At 40.0% G+C, this 25673-nt stretch overlaps 1 protein-coding gene and 1 long non-coding RNA gene across 4 annotated transcripts; one reads left to right on the top strand and one right to left on the bottom strand.

Moving 5' to 3' along the window:
• Positions 1-1428: 1428 nt before the first annotated feature.
• On the bottom strand, positions 1429-7213 carry LOC147134850 (uncharacterized). 2 transcript variants are annotated; one of them, XR_015090161.1, is made up of 4 exons: positions 7090-7213; positions 5866-5997; positions 5640-5713; positions 1429-2025 (listed from the first exon to the last, which is right to left on the bottom strand). It is a non-coding gene; the product is annotated as an uncharacterized LOC147134850 (long non-coding RNA). The 2 variants fall into 2 exon arrangements; XR_015090162.1 differs by lacking the exon at positions 7090-7213 and adding an exon at positions 6176-6293.
• tlcd4b (TLC domain containing 4b) lies at positions 5993-25432 on the top strand. 2 transcript variants are annotated; one of them, XM_086056083.1, is made up of 8 exons: positions 5993-6320; positions 6854-7133; positions 13136-13288; positions 14405-14494; positions 19375-19433; positions 19667-19761; positions 19893-19966; positions 21279-25432. In XM_086056083.1, exons 3-8 carry the CDS (start codon positions 13143-13145, stop codon positions 21628-21630), a joined length of 816 nt encoding a protein of 271 aa, XP_085912209.1. In that variant the 5' UTR covers positions 5993-6320; positions 6854-7133; positions 13136-13142; the 3' UTR covers positions 21631-25432. The 2 variants fall into 2 exon arrangements, with proteins under 2 accessions (XP_085912209.1, XP_085912208.1); XM_086056082.1 differs by lacking the exon at positions 6854-7133.
• The last annotated feature ends 241 nt before the right edge of the window (positions 25433-25673 follow it).

The following is a 25673-nucleotide window of genomic DNA, read 5'->3' as shown; positions in this document are numbered from 1 at the left end:
CCTCATCTGCAGATCTACGTCCTCCTGAGGATGGAACAACCTATAGGGTCTAAGGTAATGTAATCCTGTTTAGGGTCACGGGTATTTTGGGTGAGATACACAATGACCTCTCTCTCTCTCTCTCTCTCTCTCTCTCTCTCTCTCTCTCTCTCTCTCTCTCTCTCTCTCTCTCTCTCTCTCTCTCTCTCTCTCTCTCTCTCTCTCTCTCTCTCTCTATATATATATATATATATATATATATATATATATATATATATACACACTGTGTATATTACAAAGGTTGTAATTTGGGTCAGTGCTTATGATAGTGTTTCGGCCAGCAGAGAAGGCCTTGCTGACCTTGGTGGCTCACCACTGCAGGGCACACATGTACGTGTATGCATGTGTTGAAAGGTAGAAGAGAGTGCACAGTCTAACCCTACAGAGAAAGGCTCGGGATCAGATTCAAACTCAGCATCTTTAATGCAGACATGGTAGCCATGAGGTACAGTTCAAGAAAGTATTGTTTGTGTATTGTGCGGAGGAAATTATCAAAAGCAGTGTAGTCATGTTTTCCAGTAGATATGTTCAGCATTGCTATTGTATTTTACATAACTTACACCACAAAGCCAGTAACTCGCATATAGCGATTAGCTCCAAACCACAAACCACAAGTTTAATATTTTACATCTCATTAATAATTTTTTTTGTTTTTTAAATCGAATGTATCGCTCATAGACCTTATGGTGTATCCAAAGAGAACAATCAGAGAAGGCTCTGACACCAAGACTCAGGCATGCAGGTTTGTGCACAACTCTGCCTGGGCCTGTCCTGCCTCAGCAGCCTCACATCTTGATGAGAACAGCCGTCGGGATTGCGGTGAGAAGAAGTAGCCTGCTGTATTTAATTACACTGCTGATCCAACACTGTCATTGTTGTTCTTATTACCATAATCATTATAGGTTAATCACAACAGGTCATCTGGGACATGAAATTCCATGCTGAGAAATGTAAATTAAAAATTGGTTTAGAGGGGGTGTGTATATTAATCAAATCAGTCAAATAAAAGATGTCTGGAGAAATATTTGCACATTTTTAATAGTGGGCTATGACATTACTGATAACCGCACCCAGAGTGCGACTGAAATATTTTGAAAATATAACTTGCATTATAAATATTGACTTGGATTCAAAATTCTAATTCAAACTTTGGTTTTATTTGTCCTTTATGTTGGCAAGGTCATTGGTGCAACCTGCTTCCATTCAGACGTATAGCATGGATGAATGCATGGTTGAAACAGTAAAGTCATTCATACTTACTTAATATGAACAATGGACAGTAATAGAGTGCCCCCTTGTGGCTACTAGACCAGCCACAATACATAGTATATATATATATATATATATATATATATATATATATACAGTATATATATATTAGGCTAAATTTACTTCTGATGCAAAATGTTGTTATCCTTTCGGCTTTTCCCTTCAGGGATCGCCACAGCGAATCAAGTGCACGCTCAATTCGCATCATTGATTTGGCAAAGCATTTTACGCCGAATGCCCTTCCTGACGCAACCCTAATAAGCTTGCATAAATTCTTAGCGCTCTGATTTAACATCAAGGTAAGATTCATGAAACGCAATGGCCCAGCATGTTAAGCACATTTTAAATGAGGTCTTAAAAACACACTTGTTTTAAGACATTTGAATGTAACAAAGATATACTCTTTGGACAAATGGCCCTCCATAATCCTCATCAAAACAAATGACAGCTGAGTCATTTCTAACAACAACAACAAAATTCACATCCAGTGTGTACTGCACAAAGTGTGAGTCAGCTGCATGAATCATGTTTCACACTGCACAGTGCCTGTAAGTGCTTTTTTTCCTTTTTACTACCATCAGCTCTTTTTCTGATTTGGCCCACGTCGAATTGGCTTCACAGATCAGGCAAAGTGTAAAATGGAAGCGTCGAGCATCTTGCAAACGGTTAGTGTGTAAAGAAGCTGCTGATGTGGAGTGATTGTTTAGCTGACCAGGCCTGAAGAAAACAAAGAGAGACGATAAGGAGAAAATCACTGACAGTCTGCGCTGAGGTGCTCAGCATATTGATAGTATGCAGAGGTGACTTTCAGTCTATAAAAACAAGGGTCTTTCCAAGAGTAATAATTACATGTGACCACAATCACAGTGTAAAATAAATGTAGTAAAAAAAAAAGGACTGCTGCGGTAAGCAAGGCATATACTGTACATATGTTTGTAAACACTGTTTACAGCTACTGTAGATTATTGCAAGATCTAACAACAGTCCTTGATATGAAAAAGCTGTCTGTTAAATACAAATGCTTGAAAACATGACACGTTACATCGGGTATACAATATGTAAATGACCCATTTTAGCACTTTGCTTGTTTAACTTGATGACACACCCAGTGACAAATTAAGGCACGGCGACGAGTCAAGCAGCAGCCACAACTTGAGAACCTATGTAATAATACAGTATCGTTTAACAAGCCCAATGTTGTTCTTTTAACAATTGAATAGAGCAACATATAGGTATACATAGGTACAGCAAAGTGTAGGTTAAAGAGGGTGTCTGTGGATATTTCAAATATTAACAAGTTGTTCAAAAGCTAACTTGGATGCTCTGAGTCAAACCGTAAACTTGCTGTCCTGGTGTGCATTCAGAAATTTCAAAGCACCAGATCCGCAAGCACACAACAGAAATGCTGCTGCATTTTACAACTTGATGCACCGGAAGACAAAAATACTCGCATCCTTGCTCCTGTCATATTAATTGCTGTTTGTTTTCCCAGTGTCTCATTATTTAACTCTGCCTTTTCCTGATTGGCATCTGAGCTACGCTAATTAGAAAAGGGTGTTTTATAAAGCGATGAGGATTTTCATTGTTAGAACAGGGATCACATTCGTTCTGTCTTACACACTGATTCAGATTCTGATTTAATAATCTGTGCAATCTGATATTCTGTTATTTTCATGGTGGATTGAACTAAAGCCATTAAAACACAGTGGATTATATATGACAAATGAGTGTCGTAAAACTCCACATAAAACTTACATCCGCAAAACCTAAGTTGTGAAAGACCTCGTACGGTCATGATCTGACTGAGAGTTCAACATCTTGTAAGCAGTTGAACCAGACAAACAAGTCTTAAACTGTTGCTGCAAAATGACTTATAGACTTCAATAATGATCCTACTCACACAGATGTTTGAATAAAGAATAAGACTCAAATGAAATTGTTATCTTCTGTATTTATTACAAATGTCTTCAAAAAGCCATACACTTTTCATTAGATTTCAGATTAGACTTTGTCAGATTTTATTTTATTATTTTTAAAGGCCTCATGTTCGAGTATCAGTCTTTGGACAAATGGAGCCAAGGTCGTCTTGTATAAGAATTACAGAAGAGGAAACTACGGTGGAGAAAAGGGAACAGCTCATCACCCAAAATGCATGACATCATGCATCAAACGTGGTCATGTATGGCTGGGCTCATGTTATGATCGCAACCCAATACTGCTTGCCATGCTTGTCAGTTACTCAAGACAGCTTTGTGAATTTGAAAGCATCTCCAGGGAAGAAAATAATTTGATGTTGTCTCCGAACATCAACAGTCATGGAATACAAAAGATTCAAAATGATGCCTATTTTTACAATTTTCATCCATTTATTTATTTCCGCTAATCCCGTTATCCCAATTGACCATAGGCAAAAGGCAAATTACACCCTGAACTGCAGACCACAGACACCCAACTATTCACACACAATCTCACACTGCCACAAGGAACAGAATCCACTGTGCCTGCACAGAACTCAGGCAAGTGATGTGCACCATCAGTGACTATACAGCTTTTACAATTACAATAATAGGTAATTAGCATAAAATAGCCATGATTCCTAAATGGGAAATACCAACAAGATATAGTGCAAAGCGTTGAAATTCTACTATCCCATCACATTTCTTTTAAGGTTCAGAGTTCTTTTGCATTCTGACTGCAGCATATTTATCTATTGGAAGTAAAAGAAAAAAACAACAAAAAATATTTGGAATAATATATTCTATGTTCCTTCACTAGTCTAAATGTGGCATTATGATGACAATTTTGTTTGTGGTATATGAGTTAAGCAGCAAAATTGACCCATTTTCAGCCACCTCAGGGGGCAGCCATTTTGTCACTTCTGTCGACTGAAAATAACGACCAATCGCGTCTCACCATTTTTCTGAAGTTAAGACATGTTTGGTCATTATCTGAGCCCTTAGCAAATGTGATGTCATTTTCAGTATAGACAGAAGTGACAAAACGGCTGCCATTTGAGATGGACAAAAATGGGTGGATTTTACTGCTTCACTCATATTTCATAAATACAATATTAAACAGAATGCCATGTTTCGACTAGTGGGCCTGCATAGAACATATTCTTGTAAAGAACATTTTTGGGTTGACTTCCACTTTAAAGATGGGAAGTCATAGAGAAGAACAGAGAGAGGAAATAAAACACTCACTGGATACGACGTTGCATAGACCTAAACTGTGTACTGTACTGTGATTTATTACAACAACTGAACATTTTAATCTTTGTCAATGCAGAGTTTATGGCTCTGCTGTTGCAGTATCTCACAATAGCTAATGAAAATGTGCTTATAGACCAAGTGGCTTAGGGATCACTAGCAACCTGGAGAGCAAGACGAAATAGTTTTGGTTGCACTATGCTGATATAATTTGGGTTTGTTATGAGTGGCCTCTGTGAGTATTCTGATATTATCACAACGCTTACATTTCTTCAGTCTTTATCTATTGCAGTTTGCGTGACTAAATAAATTAATTGCATATTGTGGTTACAGGGAATAGGGAATTGTTCTTTGAACATTGACTCTTCATTTTCAGATTATGATGATTTCATCAATTTGACTATTTGCAGATGTCGTCACTCACTCACAGATGCTCAGGAAAGCAATCAGACGGAAGTGTGTTTTATGATTAAGCCGAGAGTATGTCAATGATGTGACAGCAGACTGGTTTTAGACCAATTTTACTGGAGGGGCCAGTGGGTTTGGTCAAAGGGGCACAGTTTTTAAACACAAACACACACACACACACTTATTGCGTAATTGCTTCACTGTATTCATTTATTCATGGTCACAGTTGAACAACATAAAACGTGATGTACTAAGGATTTTGAGAAAGAAAACGGCTTTTGAACGGGAAACAATGTTTTGCTATTTGTATGAATTGTTTATAGAAATGCACTAACTCTTTTGCAAATTTCAATTTTGATCTGAGAAATGAACCACAGCGACTGAGAAAATTTGTACTACAGAGCAGTGTAGAAACTATACAGAGGAGGGGCCACAGGGTCAGACACAATGTTAGGGATTTACCCACCACACAGAACGACCACGGCAGTCTGACGTTTAAAGTTGTATTTCCTACATTTAATTTACAGGTTTAAGGATTAAATTATATGATTTTTATATACAAACATGGGGAGGCTGCAGGTGATCTGCAAGAGGTTTGTGTGCCGCCGTGGACAAATGAAAATGGCAATGACAATGAGTTGTTAGAGAGATGCTATTCTGCCTGCTTCCGGACTACTGTCAAGGTGCCCTTCAGCAAGGCACCGCCACCCTTACCTCAAAGGGTGTAGCACTCTTCACGCTGCCCTTTCATCTCTTCTTGCATGCCTGCATGTGTGTGATTTGGCTCTCTGTGTGGTGTGCAACACAAATGTACATCAGATTGAATTTCCCCATGAGGAATAACAGTGTAAAGTCATACATCAAATTGATGTTATTTTGTATTATATTTGATGCATACAGTATTTGATAAGGACGATTAAATGGATATGGGGCAATGTACCTGAAACGGCTTCAGCATTCGTTTTCAGACGTATCAATTGCTGCTAATTTAAAGATTCCTGTGGCCTTTGTTCCTCGAGGGCGTTGCCTTCGCAGGGGGCGTGTACTTTATGACGTCACGCGCTGGTCCTGCCTGTCAACAAAATAAAGCGAGTTTTAACTTTTCACGCCGCCGAACTCATTATTGGAAACGTATCGCAGCGAAGGGAAAGTAGCGAAAGGAAACGCTTTACTACCGAGTTGTGATGGTGGCTGTGACTTGTTTACGTGGCACAGGAGGCTTTTTTTTATTATTTATTTATTTTTTTTACCTCCTCTCTGTGGGTCGCACGGGCGAGCTCGCGAGCTTGTAGTTTAGCCGACTTGCTAGCTGTCGTCAAGTTGTAAGAAAGTGGACAAGACGGCGGCCAAACGGGAGCCTATCCGATCTCCACAGACCTATGCGACGGATAAAAGGTAACGCAGCTCTTACTACCACCACGTCAAACACAATACGTGCCAGCGCAGACGTGGTTATTTCACGTCAGATTTGATATGTTTTTCCGTATAAATCTTCGGCTGTGCGCTTCTCCCGGCTAGCCAGTGGCTGCAGCAACAGCAGGAGCACACATAGATTACCATTAATAATAACTTTACCCGCTGAAAATATTTGCTTTTTAAGCTGGTGCCTTGTTGCAACTCGTTATGTTGCGCCTATGTGACTGGTTTCCCCACGCCGTGTTCTCTGTTCTGTTTTGATGTGCAGCAACACATAACCGCTGCTTGCATCATTATCTCCATTGACTGCAATGCTTAGATATGCAGTCGCACCACCTGCCAAGACAATATTAGTTGTGAAGAAGAATTATGCTAATGCACATGACAGGTGCGCCGCCGGAAAATGATTTCATATCGGCGTGTTGCGCTATAATATTCAACGCGAGCCATTTGTCTGAAATAACAAATTGCCAATCATGAATCAGCACAAATTTCTCGACTCAACCCTGCAGGTAGACATTGGTACGATTTGGCTGGCTGATTATTTTGACTCCCGATCGGCACAGCGAGACACTGGCGGTGCGGCGTAGCAATGGTCGGCTGCTAGGTTGGATTTCCAGCGAGGCAGAGGAAATGGAACCTCGATTATTTATGTTTAGTCGATATGTCACGAGTGGCGATTTGCTGACATCGGCAGGATAGCCATGTGGAACAAGGTCAAATGTGGACGTGGGAGTGGATCTCCTACCCGGGCTGTCAGCCGCAGTGAGGAGCATCCGTGTTGCTTGCCAGGTGAAGAATGCACATGAATTATTCAGACGCATGCAGCATACGATCGTCGTGGCCTTCCGAATGTGCACCGCTGCCAGACAATAAGAATCTGGGGGTGGTGTGGCTCCTGCGAACATGAGGCATGCAGCATGCTTCTGCTTTTTTTTTGTTCAGCTTGCTACTTTTCACCATGGAATGGTGCATTCGATTAGCTCGATAGAGGAGGGCTTCAACTGGACTCAGTCGCATTACGCGCATTACACCATTTATGATTTTTCATCTTTACTACAGTGGTACCTCTGAGTTTAATTCGTTCAGTGACTCAATTTACTTCCACGTCAAATCATGTTCCCCCATTGGAATGAATTGTCAAGGCTGTCTCTGCCTCCACCCAATAAAAACCCTAACCCTGTATTTGATAAAGAAAAAATAACAGCACATGTGCTATAAACATGTTTTACAAAGTGTAATTACTGTCATTTGTCACATTCTCTGGGCATTTTAGCTGTTCATGCCTGTTGAAGTTGTCTACTCCATTAGTTTTTGACTGTTGTCAACCTGAGACCTGCATTTTCTACTGTCGCCAAGTCACGCCCCACTCTTATAGACGTTAAGAACAATAAATAAAATATACTCCTCAAAAATAGCTTTGGAATTTTTTTCTTTTTAACACAACAGCTCACAGTTTAACGGAAACCGATTTGAAGAGAGAGATACGCACCTGGTATGAATCAGTATAAACTGGTTTGATGTCGCCGATGATTTGCTGTTCCTTTCAAATTCATTCACTTGAATAGTTTGGACTTTTGAGAGCTTACATATTACATATTAATGAACTTGACAAAGGCTACAGCCGTACCATATCGAATCAAATTGCGATCCCACTAAATCGAACCAAATGGAATTATTCCACTTGAAAATGTACCCTTCTTGAATGGTATCCTATTGCAAGATACATATTGAATCGTCTTTAATTGCAGAGGTGCACACCCCTAATAAAAGTGCATGCTTACTTTAAAGTCACAGAGGATGAACATGACAGGTTCATGTACAAATATTTAGTAAAAATAGTTCTAGTTCACAGTTATGTGTATTACAAATAGTACAAAATACATTCACAGAATTTCCGTTATCCTTGCAATCGTCTCTTCCCAGATCTAATATGTTTTTTGAGGGAACACAGTATGGTTGAGAGACATACTGAATACAAATATAGTGGAACCCCGAGTTACGAATGACACTTTTTGCGAACATTTCAAGTTGCACCCAAATTTTTGGGTTGAAAATATGCCTCTAGTTACGTATCATGTTTCGTGATGCGAACCGTCTGAGCATGGATGAGCGGACGGATCGATGCTGTGCTTATCGCGCTATTTAACCTAACCATCACTGGCCCTGTGTGGAACTCATTGCTTTTTTTTTTTTTCGAAACTCTTAATTCATCAGACATCAGAATGAGTTAAAGGTTACGGATGGCTGTAAAGACACACACGCATGCATTTTCCAATTACAATTTTAACAGTGGCTACCTACACTTCTGATTATCGTGGCACAAACTTTGACTGTATTTATGATACAAGCAGTGGTATTTTATAGACAAACCTCGACGTCTAGCTCCACACGGGAGAAAGCGGCAGCAAACGGTGTGCAACCTGAAGTTCCGCTTAAATATAACGCTTCTCCCAAGCACAATTCTAACAGCGGCTGCATTAATGTCATTGTTTATTTAGTGTGTTATTTCTTCATGGTGCAGTATATTTTCACTTATTTTGACGTTGTAGCTACTGTATTTATTTTACACCACACACCGATTAAACTTAGAATATAAAATTACCTGGATTTACGAACGTTTCAAGTTACAAACGGGATGACGGAAGCAATTAAGTTTGTAAGTTGAGGTGTATTTGTACTGTTACACACAAAGCAATAATGTTTTTGACTAGGGCTGTCACGGATGAATCTTTTGAGAATTGATTATCCTATTGATTATTCCATGAATCACTCAGGAAAATCGTCATTAAATTCAATGCTGCCAGCTCCGATAGTCACTAAGTGAAAGTGCCGCTGTACTTTAAAAGGAATGTCTCGTGCTTTGTTTCCTGGTAGGCTATTTTACAGTATGCATCCATGACGTAGGCCATTTTGGTGTAAATATAGCAGTCGACATGCCTGAAGTGTCATGAGCTGCATGGCGGCTGAACTAAGGGTTTTTTTCTGCACACAGAAAAAGGACATAATAGGGGAATGTGAGTTAATCATTGTTTTAGGGATGTGATCAGCTCTTCTGTGCGCTGTGCACAGCTTTTTCTCATTCCGTGTTTATTCACTAAACTGCTGAGTGCCAAGCTGTTTATTTGGGGGATGGCCTTTATTTATACCATGAATTTTATTGTAATATTCAATATCTTATGTTTGACACAAACATATAATCATATTGTTGTGACTTCTCGGCTTGTCCCATCAGTGGTCACGACAGCGAGTTATCACACGATTTGTTTGACAGTTTACATCCAGCTGCACTTCCTGATGCATCCCACCGTTTTTTTTTGTTTTTTGTTTTTGTCGGGTCTCATCTTGGCTGGGCATTGGGACACTGGCCATGAATACTACTATTCAATTACTAAACATACATATGGCACACTGCCCTTATACAGTGGTTTCGAGGTTATTGACTGAACTGCGGATTGGGGAGGTCTGTATTATTATTATTTTTTTTTTTTGTACATATTTTTTCTTACTTAAAATTAAGCTTGCATGGCTGACCCATGATTGTGTGTTTGGGTTTTCTACGGGTACGCAGGCTTGCTTCCACACCCCAAGAACATGCATCTTAGGATAACTGAATACAGGTACTCTAAATTGATTATAGGTGTGAATCTGAGTGTGAATAGTATTCTTTGGCTTTTGAGTCGATGTGAGACTGACAGTTTTCTGCTGTTTTTTGGTGTCTATTGTAAATAGTATTTTGTGTTAATTTATTGCTTTCACTTGTATATTATTGCTATGTTGTTGTTGTATGTAAAGGGATTTGTTACAGCCGTAGCTGTTGCGAAATGCGCTGTATAAATTAAGTTGTATTGCATTTTGATGATGTAGCTCATGATGGCCGCAGCAGAATGAATTATGAAGTCTAGAGAGCAATTTACTGAAAAATGCATCCAAAGTAATTGGGAGAAGAACAAAGGACTTCATCAGAGGGAAAAAGTGAAAGGGCCTAGACTGACCAAGTCAATCATCAAACCTTAACCCAATAGAACATTTACATGAACTGTCTGGTAAAGTCAATGGGTCGCAAGCTTGATGCCATTATTGCAAGTAAGGGTTGTGCTACCAAATATTCAATGAAATTCTGAACTTTTGTCTCGTATTCATCTTCTGATTTGAAGGCCCAAAATCTTCAGTATACAACAAAAACAAAGGCCATTCCAGTCCTTTTGGAATCGACTGTACGTCAGCCTCGGGCAACCCCAATCCCGTCGATTACCTTTCGTATATGTAGGGCTGGGTGATTATATGATCAAGAATCGCGATATTACGGTGAGCCTATTTACTTGATCAGACGCAGCGGAACAAATGTCAAACTCCAACACACCTGATTCAAATGATCAGGATCCTTGTCAGGCTCCTGCAGAGCTTGCTGATGAGCTGATCATTTGAATCGGGCGTGTTGGAGGAGGGAAATATCGACAACATGCAGGATAGTGGCCCTCGATGACCTGAGTTTGACACTATTCGTATTCAATATTCCTCAGGGGTCAGTTTTTAGCAAATCTTTTTTTTTTGTTGTTCTGCGTTTTTTTGTTTTTTTTGTACTGTTGAGTAAAAAAATGCTTTAATTGTCTCTGTTCATCATCTTTTTCATTTTGTTTGAAAAAAAATCTTATTAAAATGTTACAGTGTGTAAGTACTCTCTTAAGACAATGTAAAGACATGATAATGGTCACCATTTTTATTTATTTTTCTGTAACTGTATCTCTATATCTTTTACAACCTGAGTGGTTTAAATGTCTTACATAAGGTCCTCATTTTATCAGAATTTATCGGGTGAGAGTCCAGACTTGCATAGGTCAAGTTGTTTTGTAATTGTTGATAAAGGATAGACCTTTTATTGAAAACTATACTTGCAACATGTTAATTCTGAACTTTTACTCCAAGTTGAAGAATCAAATCATCGGATGACGTCCCCGTTACATATTTTATCTGGTGAAGAAGGCCAGCCACCCCTGAACAGTTCAGAACAGTGTCCGCACGTGGGTTTACGACCTTAAAAAGTCTGAAAACAGATTAGATTACAGGCTGAGATGGTGTATACTGTGTACGTGAAATGGATCAGTACATTGCAACACTGTGTACTGCCTGGCTATTGCTAAATAAGAGTACAGTGGAATTAACAAGTCAACACACCCGTGTTCAGGTGCCAGGCTTTTGTGATTAAAAAAACCAAATGAGGCCAATATAAGTCTGTTCAAAACATTTTCTACCATTGACCATGTGACCTACAACCTAACTGGAAAAAAAATCTTTGAATTATCTTTTGAGCAATGAGATCCCTCAGATGCTGTGAATGCTCTCTGAGTACCATGGGCCTGTACTCTAAAATGTGATTACAAAGATGATAGGAATATACAACAAAAAACGTTTTAACTTAATTTGGGGTTAATCAAAGGAAACACCCTTTCTTGTCATGTTAAAAGAGAAGTCAACACCACAAAATTCTTTGCAATAATATGTTCAGTGGACCTTCACTTTTCTAAAAAATGGCATTATGATTAGTATTGCGTTGGTGGAATATGAGTTAAGCAGCAAAATTCACCCGTTTTGAGCCATCTCAGGGTGCGGCCATTTTGTCACTTTCTGTCGACTGAAAATGACGGTTGCTAAGGGCTCAAGTAACGACCAATCACGGCTCACCTGTTTTCTGAAGCTGACCCATGATTGGTCGTTACCTGAGCGCTGAGCAACTGTGATGTCATTTTCAGTTGATAGTCAAGTGACAAAATGGCCACCCCCTGAGATGGACAAAAACAGGTGGATTTTACTGCTTAACTCATATTCCACAAACACAATATTAATCAGAATATCAAGTTTAGACTAGTTGGACTGCATAGAACAACATATTTTAAAGAAAATTTTGGGGTTGACCTCCCCTTGAACAAAATGGAGAAAAAAAATTATGTAATTGTGTATGAGTAATAATAATAGCATATAACCCACACAAACATGACGTTTGACGAGCTAACTAGTTTTGTGGAACAATGTGCAATGAAAACAATCCCTTGGAACTCAAGGTTTATTACGTAAAATATTTTTTTTCTTTTTTTTTTTTTTTTTGTCATGAATGTTCAGGTATTTGATGGATACTGTAAGGTGAGTCCCAATCTGTTGTAGGCCCCCCAGTCAACTTCCAGTTTCAGATTTGGAATTCCCCCCCCCCCCCCCCCCAAAAAGAAAATAATGGAATACTGTCTCTTAGACCATCATAAAACCTTAATTAGCGACAGTGGCAATGTTTTAAATAAATATTGACGATTATTAACTGTCAAACAAGTGTACGTAACTGTATAACTTCAAGGGTATTCCGCTTTGCACCTTCTGTAGTCTTTTAAATCTTTCAGGTGCAAATGAGGTTTTAGCGTTCCAGTCTTTCTTTTGCACCAAGAATTTCTCTGTGTTTGAAACAACTTGTAGTGGCTCTCAATTCTAATTCAAGACGCCAGTCGACATACTTTATTTACAGTCCCTAAAACGATTTTCCTGTTTCTGCCAATGTGTTTTTGTTCCTCATGGCTTCTTAATGGCTCTTCTGTTGTTTGCCTTCTTTCCACCTCCACAAAGTACCAGGCTTGTCAGAAGCTCTCAGGCCACTTATGTTATGGGTCCTCGTCTTTGGATTCATGTTGTGCCATGAATCTGTTCCTTGAGGACAGAATGAATTTGATGGTCTGTGTTGGAAAGCCTCCATTGACCCTGAGTGTTGCTCTCCCCACTTTATCCTCATCTCTCTGTCCTTCTGTTGTCTTTAGGTGAGGGATGGAGATGAGAGAGTTGACTGTGGTAGCTGGTAGCTTTGTGGGTTTCCAGCTACTCTTCTCTGTGGCCAGTCCTTTGCTCTCTTCAGCCGTCTCACCGAGTTATGGATTACTGCCTCCCACCAAGCACACAGAGTGGAACTCAAGGTGAGTTGCAGCGACCAAATAATTAAATTATACGCGCAACTTGGACGTGCTATTGGTTTTGTCATGAGTCAACTGCATAGAAAACGTCGCTTAACTTTTCAGCAAAGAGTGAAAATCAAAAACTAAAGATAACATCAGCACAAAGTCAAAGCAAAGAAAAAAAACATTCATGGTGAAAATGTGGGTTTTTGAGAAACGGTGATCATTTTGTTTGCATTAGATGAAAAGCCAAAACGCTCCAGAAAAAAAGTGGACCTTGTGAGATTTTTAAGCCAATATCAACATAGAAATGAAAATACTGTATGGATTCTCAGACCTTTTCGTATTTGAGTTGGCCTCTGAATGCAAATAAGGCTGTTTTTGATGATGCAACTGCTCTGTTGGAGAGCCTGATCTACCGCTCAGTCAAAACAGAATTACTCTATACAAACACAGCAGTGATCGGAACGCCGTAGTAACAAACATCGGGGTGAAGTTTAGAAGGCAAACCTGTAATGTGTAGTTGCATATTGACTCCATGATATTAGATTCCTACTAATACTCACAGTTAATATTTAAAAGCATGGGCTTCTTTTTACTAATAGCCCACAACAAGTTAAAGGGCAATACTGGTGGATGACTGCATAACGGCCAACCATTGCATAACCAGACAGCGTTCAACTTGTTTGTTATGTAATCACGATTTAAGGGCAAGGAGGGAGGCAGTGTGTTCAAAGAAAGAAGTGCATGTCTAATGAAGAGAACAGTATCAACTTTTTGACTGTTGCCTTTTAGCTAATTATATGCCCTTTCTCTTTTATACTGCATATTGTCGCTGTCCTGTGAAAAACACATAAATTCAGTTTTGTATTTTTTTTTTTTTTTAATTTTCACCTTAACCTATTAAGGCCTGAAGTGCCTGGCTCAACAGCTCCCCAAAACCTTAGGTCGTCTTTGGAAATACCCTCGAAACCTGACGTTTTCCCACCTACAAAATAATTAATATCTCTCCCGCGAATCCCCTATTCTTGTCCACGTCTTCGTATTGTTTTTCTTTCCCATGTTTTTTTTAAATTTTTACTTTTTCATTTATTCATGTATTTATTTAACCAATGCAATGCATGTGTTGTGTCCCAGGTTGGTGTCGACAGTTCACGCTCTGATAGTGGGATTATTTTGTTTGTACATCCTATGCTTCGATGAGGCGGTCAACACCAATCCTGTCTGGTAAGTGTTATGAAAATATTCAGCAAAGTAAATAACACATTCATTATTGAATCTTGCAAAATAGAAATGCATATTACTTTCTTTCTTAGACCGCCGTCATTCTTACAATTTGATTTCTCCTTTCCAACGCGCATTCCTTCTCCCTTGCCTTATTTCTCTGTTCCCCTTCCTCTCTTTTACCACCACTTCTTCTCCCAGCGCACACACTCGAGTCCTAACAACAAGGCTGCTTTTCATAGCAAAACCGCATCGCAGCCTAATCTTCTGCACCCTCTCCCCGTGTGTCCCCACTACCAGCCTTGTCTGTCCCGGTGTCCATTGCAACACCCTACATCTCTGTCAAATCAATGCAGCGCACCCCTTTCTCTCTTATTGTCTCTCCGTTGGCCCCGAGCAGTGTGGCTCATAGAGTGAAAGAGGGCGAAAAGGATTTGGGTGTGATGGGGACTGGGGGTTTGGTTAAGAACGAGAGGGGACAAAGGGGGAACCAAGCTGCATCTGCTCTTGCACTGAGAACCGGAATCCTTGATTTTAATTCCCTTCACGAGGCGAAGGAAAAGGCGATTTTGTTTTGAAAATATTTGAATTAAGTGTTGGAGTTTGAGCTTTGCATATTGCAACATAGTCTGTGACTTAGATGGTTGGATTTCTCAGTGGTCCCCCCCCCTTCCTAACCACATGTAAAGACAAATATCTTGCAACACCTCATTGGTGAGGCAATAATCCTTCAGCCAATCTGATTGTGTTGGATCATTTTTGAGAGGCATAGTACAAAAGTAGCATTGTTCTACCTGCTACTGCTGGATCGCTCACAACCAAACATGCTCGGATAGGGAAAAAAAACACAAAACAATGACATTTATGAGAAGACTTTGAAATGTGCAAGAATTACAAATTGTCATAAAAATGTTGTCCACAATTTCAGTTTCAAGTACCGGTACTAATTACTACTTATATAGTTGACTGACAACCAACAAATAAGAAGGGTCAGTGGGAGGGTGTAGAGACTTGAAACTTTTTCATTTGTATTTCATATGTATGAATGAGAACTCAATATGCACCCCAAGAGCAGGTACGGTGCCAGGATTTTTTTTTTCTCCCAAGTTAAGGGGGGCTTGACTGATATGTGGGGGAGGGGGGGGCAGAGAGAAAAAATAGATTTTTCTTTTTTTTTTTTCTTTGAGAAAAATGTTTTTTTTAAATTTGTTTTATTACAAATCTATTTCTGAGATGGACCGCAAGCTAACTAATTGTAACCTGAGGCGCGTTCGGAAATTCACCCTGATGTCGAGCACGACTCTAAGGATGGCTGTGTTGGGAGAGGTAGAGTGCGCTTTGCTCCCATTAATTTCCACACACAGCCAGCACTGGCTCAGTTGGCGCGCCTGTTGCCTAGCGCCGTTTGTAGTGCACTCTGAATTAGGCCTGCACGATGTGTCTTTTGAACATCACAATTGCGATGTGCGCATGCGCGATAGTCACATCGTAGGACGTGCGATGTTTTAACTTTTTGTTTTTTTCTTAGAACATGCAAACTTTTGTTTTGCTTCAAAAAAGCAGCAAGCTACTCCGTGCTCTTACACAGCCTGTCTCGCTCCCCCCCCTCCTTCCTGCCAATCAGTCACCGGCCCCTCCCCCTCCACTCTGCTGTCTGCTCTGAAATCACTAACAGGCGAGGAGACGACAGCGGCAAAAGCGGCAGTGGATTTAGTCCCCAAAAGAAAGCCAACATCCAAAATATGAAAGTATTTCGGCCATAAAAAGGAAGATTCAGAACAACAAAACATCCTTTGCCAACAGTGCCTCGCCGTTGTTGCTGCAATCGCCGTCACAAGCCCCTGTATGAGCAGTTCAAACTAAGAAGTGGGACCTGAGGTGAAACTTCATCTACTCGAAAAACAATCACAGATGCCTTCGCCAGCATAACTCCTTATGATAAGAAGTCCAAACAGCACCGACAAATCACGGATGCAATATGTTTTACAGAGCGTTTTAGTTATTGTTATATTTTGTGAACAACTCAGGGGACTAATGCACCTGCTCTTTAAGTTATGATATTTTTTTCTAATTTGTTTACAACTTTGCTGCAGTTTCACAAAGGTTTTTTTTTTTTTTTTTTTTAATCTTAATGTTATATTTTTGTAAACAACTCAGGCGCTAGTACACATTCTTTTTGATTTTTAAAATATTTTATAGTTTAGTTTAATGGTCTTTATAACTCTGCTGCTGCTTTAGAGGTTTTTTATTTTCTTCAATTTTTTTTAAATGACTCAAGGGTCTAGTGCACCTGCTGTTTTTATTTTTTGGTTTAAAATATGTTTAATATTTTGCTGCTGTTTCCATTGAAGTGTAAAATACAATGTTAATTAATCTATAATGTTACAGAGACATGACCTCTGTAATCCCTTTTACATACAGCAATCATCATTCACAGATGAACCCCCTTAGTCTGGATTAAACGATATTATATGAATACAATCATGTCGTGGTGAGTTAACCAAATTATACCCGAAATCAAATCTATTCAAGTCATCTGGTGAAAATTCTATTTTTAACATCGCATGAATAGTCGAACGACAAATTTGAGCAATGCTCGAAAGGCACTTTTCCATTAGCCCCGCTTCACACCAAGAGGGCCTCGCTTAGCCCTGGATGTTTGCTTTTTTTTCCATTAGACCAGGGGTCTCAAACTCCAGTCCTCGGGGGCTGCACTCCTGCATGTCTTAGCGGTTAACTCGTCCAACACACCTGATTCAAACGACCTGGATCAGGATCAGGCTACTGCAGAACTTGCTGATGAGCTGATCATTTGAAACAGGTGTGTTGCAGCAGGGAGAGATGGAAAACAGGCAGGACAGCGACCCTTCGAGGACCGGAGTTCGAGACCACTGCATTAGATGTTTTAGACCTTTTTCCATGAGACAGCATACAAATGAAATACTATTCCATTTCTTGCCAAATTTCCATCCAAAATCTGCGTTGAACCACGACTCATTCCAGTGAACAGCATTATCAGTAAATAGCATCCAAATAAGTGCAAACCACGTCTTACCCAAAAACTAAAAGCATTGATTATGTTACAATGGCCTGACAAGACCACTACAGCAGAAAAGTGAAGATTTCACCTTTCACGGCGGTTTTATCTTGCTACCCTTGCCAGTTCCTAAGATATGAGTTTTTGTTAAGTGACACAGACCTCTGAAACACACTATATATTTTCCCATAATTTAAAAATATTTAGTGGTTAGGATTTCGCTTTCATAGTGGTGTGGTTCACTGAGCTGACTTTAGCGCAATTACTGTGTGCCCTGCAATTTATGGTGACTGATCCTGGGTGTAGTCCACCTTTCGTTCCTGATGTGACTTGGAGCATAATGTGTGGAACAGAAAATGGATGGATGTGTTAGAGCAGTGGTTCTCAAAGTTTTTACACCGAATACCACCTAAGATATACTCAGCTCTCCATCATGACCAACAATCAAGTACAGGAGCACAGTAGGCCTATGTGGTCATAAAAATGAGACTGATTTAATTCCTAAAATGTAGGTTTTATAGTATTGTAAACCACTGTAACCTTCTCCACAGTTTCAATATTAACACAACGTTAAACACAACCGTACCTAAATTAAAGTATAAAAATAAACTGTTGTTAAAGATTGAATCCAAATGTATTCTACTAAAATGCTAAATACAGCTGAATTGTCCTTTGGTGAGTAATTCTTTCATGTACCACTGGCGTCTCATTTTTGTCTGTCTTTTGGTTGGAAACATACGCCCGAATTCATCCTCTTAATATTTGACCTCTTAACAACGATGCACAGGTGAGTTTTGATTTGTCGTGGCTCAAGTAGCCGCTCACCATCGTCCCTGTGTGTGTGCTCAAACTTTGTATGGAAGGATGTTAGAAAGCGGAAAGCTAGCACGGCAGCGTTAGCTTAGCGTTCACTGAGTCCGCCTCTTCCCTTCGCTGTCAATAAAGTAATGGCCATTTAAACCGCAGCCTTCGCGATTACAAAATCGCATTTTCTCAAATTGCGATTATATTGCAAATGCAATGAATCGCTCAGCCTTAGACTGTATAGTGAAATTGATTTTGAAAATGCTTAAAAGACCAAAGGAATGTGGAAAAAAAAGAATAGTTTTTTAACCTGGATTTAAAAGCATTTATACTTGGGGCTGACTTCACTTCTGTTGGCAATTTATTTCATTCGCGTGCAGCTTGACAACTAAATGCTGCTTCGTCTTGTTTGTTTTGAAACCTGGGCTCCACTAATTAACCCCGAGTCTGCAGACCTCAGAGCCCTACTGGATTTATATCCAATCGGCAATTTCTGCTATGCCACACCCTACCTGTACAATATGTACATTTTGACAATGAAATTAAACGTGTCAATTGCTTAAACTGGCAGAGGAATCAGGTCACCTACGGGAGAACATGAGCTGGCGTCCTTTGCAGGTGCTCATATTATTAAAGTCCGTGCAAATAAGGGGCTCTGTTACACCGACGGTCAAGCACTCATTTGCTATACGACACCTGACTGTGACTGCTACCAGGATCAGGTGTCTTTGCAAGCCTCTTTGTTATTTTGGACGGATGCCATTCGCAAGGGCACCTAAAAGTCATCGCCGTCGTCAGTGATGCAGATTCTTAGCAAAAAGATTTCATCATTTAACATACGCCGCTTCACTTCATCGCCGCTTTAATAACATGGTGCTCGTTTTAGGTCTATGTAATTGTCATCTGCGAACAGCAAACATTCACTGTTGAATAGTTTCAATGGGATTTCATCATTAGTGCGAAGTGTTCTCTTTACACAAGAGGATTACTTATCAGTTGTGTTGTTGTTCTTTTTTACACCATGCTCTTTGCCATTCCGCAGGGGGGACCCAAGTATGGTCAAATTAAATGTCGCCATAACCTGTGGCTACCTACTGTATGGTGAGTTGCTTTATCAACTCTTGATAACCTCTCCTTGCTCAATGTCAATCCATACTGATGTTATAAAACACCATTACAGTATTGTCTTCTACAAAAAATGCAGGCGCATGTGCTTTGCTTTGTGCACAAATACATTTGACCTTTCTAGTTCCAATAAACACTACTGACGTAGTGGAGATGGTACACGATGCTATTTTGTCCGCTCTGTTAAAATATCTCACCTTCTTTTCTAGATTTATTGCTGCTTGCATGTAATTGGAGCACTATGGGGGATAGATTTTTTGTCTGTCACCACTTGGCGGCGCTCTATGCATATGGATATGTGCTGGTAAGGCCTCTTTACTTTTGGATGAAAACTTTGTGAATTAAACTAATAGCACTCAATTTGTTTTAAATCCCCCTTTTGAATAATTTGCTGTTTTTGTATTTGTAATGACCTGTTTCTTTGGGTCATTTCAGACACGCGGTGTGCTGCCCTACTTTGCCAACTTCCGTCTCATTTCTGAACTATCTACACCTTTTGTGAATCAAAGGTGAGTTGGTAGCAGTGGCTTTATGTGTTTTTTTTTTATTGAGCTTTTCATCAAGAGTAATGTGAAATTGGGATCCAAATGGCCAATATTTGCCGATTGTTTTTACCTTACCTACCTGCACTCTAACCGTTTACAGTAGTTGCACACAAGTTGCTACATAACTCATATTCCACAAACACAAAATTAATCAGAATGCCTTGTTTCAACTAGTGGTTCTGCATAGAATATATTCTTGAAAAAAATAGGTTTGGGTTGACTTCCACTTTAATAGGCCAGACCCACTTTATAAAGGAAATTACATCAAATACCACAATGCATGCGAGGATGGTGATGGTGACCCCCTAGTGAACAAAAGTAATACCTGCACCTCACATGCACATAGTGTACAGTATATTTGTATTGCAGGATACTGTATGCATGAGACTTTAACATATATGTGAATAGTTTGTCACTACATTGTGGTTTTGTCTATTGTGGATGGTGGTCTTCAACATAACCTCTGGCATAAAGTGATTACTTTATATTATGTTATTAAGGAAAGTGGAGTGTGGAATCAGTGGCATTTTGTTCCACAATCTATCTCCTTTGTTTGGTCTGTCTTTCATGTCCAACTTGATAAGTCTTTCATCAACACTGTGCATTATCAACCATTGGATGGTATTGAAGGGTCAAAGTATAAATTATATTGGATATGTATTATTTCATGCCCTATGATTGAGTGGCAAGCAGTCGACTCACCTGTTTTTAAAGTCCGGTCATGTGACATTCGCAAGCTGAGCCCTGACTGGTCGTTACCTGAGCCCTGAGCAACTGTGATGTCATTTTCAGTCGACAGCAAGTTTCAAAATGAGATGGATGAAAACGGGTGGATTTTGCTGCTTAGTTTATATTCCGCAAATTCAATATTAATCAGAATACCGTATTTAGACTGGTGGGGCAGCATAGAACATATTTTATAAAGAAAGTTTTTGACTTGCCTTTATCTTTAATGAAGAAAAAGAAATATGGCATACGTGCCTTTTAACTCATTCACTGCCATTGACGAACTTTCTTGTCTTTTCACAGTCCAGCCATTCAAGCCCAGGAACTTTTTTTTTTTTTCAAATTCTCTTCAACGGTTAGGGTAAAAGAGGGTCTAAAAATGTCTGGCAGTGAATGAGTTAAGGATTACAAATATAACATTTAATATATAAAGTCAATATGTAATAAAGTGGAAACAAAAGGAGACAAATATTTAAAAAGAAATCTTCAAGGTTATTATTTTAGTTGCACCTTTTTCTTTGCATGTAGCTGACCACTCTTGTCTTTCTAGGTGGTTCTTCGAGGCATTAAAATACCCGCGCTCAAACAGGATGGTGGTAGTAAACGGCGTCGCGATGACGGTGGTCTTTTTCCTGGTGCGGATTGCCGTCATGCCATCCTATTGGGCAAGCGTATTTGCCACATTTGGCACTGAAGACTTTGAGCGCCTGGGCTTGGGTGCCCAGGTAGCCTGGATCACCTCCTGTGTGGCCCTGGATATCTTGAACACTATCTGGATGTTTAAGATCACCCGAGGTTGCTACAAAGTACTGGCCGGATCCAGAGCGCAGAAAGATAAAGAAAAAGTGGAGGCATCCGCCTGCTCGGACAAGAAAAAGCATGCCAACAACCACACGGACTGAAAAAGAACGGGGGGGAGAAGCTGCACATCCAGGAGCAGCTCCGCCCTCAAGTCCTGAGCCTCGGCCCTCGATCTTCCTCAAGTTGGCCAGTAGAATGGGCTGTAAGTCCTCAGGTTCGAACCCGGAGACAAGTCATGGGGACTCAATCAAGCACCAGCCTTCGCAGCCTCAGTGGTTTTCACAGCCAGATTAGCATCCTTCTGCTTTTTGTTGCAGATGATGAGACGGCGCTCACGAGCACATTTTTAAACCGCATCTTGCCCTCCCTTTTCCCTTGCTTTCATTCACGTTTCAGCTCCTCATCTCCACCGTTGAGTCTCCTCTCATGTCAGCCAAAGCCCAATCCTCTGAAGTGCCTGTGAACGACAGGAAAGCAATAGGCTAGTCATGCTTGAATAAGACCACAGTTGAACAGTTCCAAACCCCCACTCTGCTGGCCCTTTTCTACTCTGTCCAAATTGCAGGAGATGTAGCACTTGAGGCGCATACGAAGTTTGTGAATCGACAGGGCTCTTGTCTTAAACACACCAGACCTCAACTAAAAAGGAACAACACCATAATGCCTCATCGACAGTGTTTCCTGCTGTGGCCTCTTTGTACCAGTCACCAGCCGTGGCCGTCATAAGCCACACCAATTGGAACTACAACGAAAAAATAAACAAAACACACCAACATCATACAGGAGACACATAATAGCAGACATTTGTAGCTTTTTATTTGGCTCCTCTCGTCCAACTGTCCATTTGGAGCCCTTTTTGCGCGCTAATTTTATATCGCTTCAAGCCCTAGCCAGTCTGAGTAACAAGACCATATTAGACCCAAAAACATCATTTGCCTCACTGGATTGGGCTTCACTGTCCAGCCTGAACTTTTATTTTATTTCATTTTATTCCATCACCACCATTTCATCCCCCTGCCTTACAACAGCAGCAAGCGTTTACTTTTACCCCCCTTTCTACTGTGAATGTAGTCTTTGAAATGATATCTTGGGTGATATCACCAGTTGAGAAGGCCTCAGAGCTTTTCTTCACCCGCCTATCGAGCCAACCATCTGTAAAGGTTGTCCCGGCCAATGCAGCGCAACTCGGTGGCATAAAAATGTGCTGAAGGAACCGGTGCACCCTGGAAGCTTTTTATTCTTCCAGGTTTCGTCTCTCAGTTACTCTGAGAAATGAATCAAGCTGGGGGCCAAGTAAGATGAGTCTGGGTGAACAGTCTTTTCTTTCCTTTACTCCAAGTTTTGTATTGGATGCCCTACTTTAACACCAGCATGGTGTTTTTTTCTTTCACTGTTTTTTTTTTTCAATTTCACCAAGCAATATGATGTCTTTACAAAGGAAGAATTTCAAATTATTAACTTCATTTTTGATATATCATCTCAAACCAAGCCAGGCGTTCAGCATGTTGCTATGTTCATTTTTGTATTTCTGTGAAGCATGGTAGCGTTAGCCTCATTCCCGCCAAACAATATATACTGCAGTGTACCACAGTATAGTTTGGATCAGTAAATCCAAGCTTGCAGCTATTGGAGTTTGAGCTACATCGACCCAGGCTGCACCACGACACATTATTCTGCTCAATAAGGCACTGGCATTGAAACAGGAGCTCAGAATTTGCCAGTTAATTAAACAAGAAAATAAAACAATGAGCGCACTACACAGTGCAGTGTGCTGACAGTAACTATAAACAAGGAACACAGCTTTGAATTTTATTTGAAGAATAACTCCGTTTTTTTTTTTTAATGGTGCTTTCAATTCATTCCATTGTAATGCGGATAGAAGCCAGTCAATCAAAAGACCACTTCCAAAACATACCGTTAAGACCGACTGAAAAGCGGGATGGTTCTGTTCAAATATTCTGGCACCCGTTTCGATGGAAATGCACACTGCGAGGTGGAAATGAGGCTATGGCTGTATTTCTGTGACGCCTTGGAGGAATGGTCGGTATCGAGAAAATGGCATCTATACATAAATTGCACCTTTTACTCTGAACATAGTGAATGCATGTACTGTATGATTCTTTTGTGCTCGCCCCGCATGTCTCTCTACACGCACAGTAGCCATGCAGGTGCTCACTCTGTGTGGCTGACTAATACATGAACAAGTCAAGCGATTTCAGATTCGAGCACAGCCACACGACCAGAGCGCGATAACAGGCAGGCATGGAAGTCCTCTGCATGTTTCCTTTGCTACATAGGTCTTTGTATTTCTCAGTGGATAGACAATGGCAGAATGTTGGACCTTTTGCCGTAGGATTGGGAGAAAAAAAAAAAGAAAAAAAAACAGAGAGAGAGAGAAAAGCACACTCCCCATGGAGCAATAACTCTTGACCTCCTGGATTTCTGTTTGTCACCACAGAGGAGAGGCTGACACATCCGGTGCCTTTTACAGAAACGTGGACTCACATTTTGATAAGCATGAGCTTTCTAATGCGAATTATCCTGATATGATTGTCATTTATGTACTCCTCTGTATTCCATGTGTATTGTATATTCAATGCATACTGTATATTTTTATAATATGCCTGCACAACGATTAATCCGGCCAAGTATTAATATAATCCAAAGATGATCAGGGAGGCTGTCACGTGTTTGTTCTGTTGGCCTCTTGACTCCAGACAGGGCCACGTCTCCATGAATGTTGTCATGGGTTTAATGAGCGGCATTAACAGTATCCGGCGTGGTGATGAATGGAATCAAGATGTATTTATTTTTTGGGCATGAGATCATGAAATGGTAGGCTAATGTCTCACTACGTTAGCCTCCTCAAAGCTGTGAATAAAATAGAATTTGTAGCGTTCTGTCAAAGACTACAAAAGTGGACGGTTTCCTGAAGTCAGTAGGACACTTGTGGCATGCTGGGATTTTGGCTCATGCACAAAGTCAAGAGTAGACCAGATCTGCTTGTTAATAGACTGGACTGTTGGAACTGTTGTTGACTGTCAGCATTTTTTTGTTGTTGTTGTTTTTTTGGTTTTTTTTCCTTTCTTCCGTGTTTTTGTTTTAATATAAAACAGCTGCAAATGTTGTGCTTTATCGCACATGTTGGGACTGGTCAAAAATGAATTGTTTCCAGAAGGCTGCTTATGATGTGTAGTGTGTGTAATGTTTTATCAGGTTTGGAAACCACTTTGCCTTTATTTCTTTTGAGGAGGCCAACGTTATAACAGTGTAGGAATTATTGTAAGGACTCTATTTAATACGACAGTATATACATAGATCTAAAATGAATAGATCGCTGTACCATCCAAATTTGTGATTATTTCGACCGGATGGTAATTGACACCCTGTCCTCTGGGTTGGGGTCAATAAGGTACATCTTGAAAAAGACGTATCACAGTTGGGTACTTAAATTATCTTGAGGTTATGCATGGTTTGTAGAGAGGTTTTGTTGTTGTTTTGTCTTCAGTTAATGACTTGAATTACAAAGTCACAATCAGGACATTTGTAAGGACTTCCTAAATGATCACCTTATAACTGGAAATATCGTAGACAAATCCATTTAACACGTTTCATGAATTACCACCGTGTCTTGTTTTTCTTTTGTCCCACCGCCTTTTTTTATGGAATGCCTTTTGTTAGTCTTTTGTTTTGTTTGTTCCTCCATATCTTTTTTTTTTTTTTTTTCTCTGTGAGCCAGCCTAGACCGCACAGGCATTTTTGGGATCCTTCTCTGAGGGTAATTTCTCTATGACATGGATATATAATGGTTGTTATCTACAATAACCATGCAATTGTAGAGATGAAAACAAAACATGAGATTTACTTGAAAGTGTTCTTCAATAAACTTGAAGACGAAAATCAGATAGCCGCTGCTGTCTCTCATTGTGACTCATCATTACTTGTTGCTCATTGTGCTGACCTTTATTTAAAATGACCTATGAAGCATCCAAACAAGGATTTGTTTGTGTGTGTTACCTGTCACCATTTGCATTATATTTTAAAATGAAGCTGTATACACAGTATAATTGTCCACATCAGCTACTAGCACTGTACAGTACTACAGTACTATATTTGAAAGAAAAGGATGAAAAGTGAACTTTCC

This window comes from Filicampus tigris, chromosome 16 (genome assembly GCF_054856515.1).
Source record: "Filicampus tigris isolate MCC_2025a chromosome 16, RoL_Ftig_1.0, whole genome shotgun sequence".
NCBI classification, from domain to species: Eukaryota; Metazoa; Chordata; class Actinopteri; order Syngnathiformes; family Syngnathidae; genus Filicampus; species Filicampus tigris.
The sequence above is the reverse complement of the archived record's forward strand: the minus strand, read 5'-3'. Positions and strand labels throughout refer to the sequence as shown.

What these genes read in the sequence shown, in the direction of transcription:
- tlcd4b (XM_086056082.1), top strand. Translation starts at nt 13,143, where the DNA reads ATGGAGATGAGAGAGTTGACTGTGGTAGCTGGTAGCTTTGTGGGTTTC. An exon ending in ATGCATATGGATATGTGCTG is followed by an intron (nt 19,762 to 19,892) that starts GTAAGGCCTCTT and finishes GGGTCATTTCAG; the next exon opens with ACACGCGGTGTGCTGCCCTA. An exon ending in ACACCTTTTGTGAATCAAAG is followed by an intron (nt 19,967 to 21,278) that starts GTGAGTTGGTAG and finishes TTGTCTTTCTAG; the next exon opens with GTGGTTCTTCGAGGCATTAA.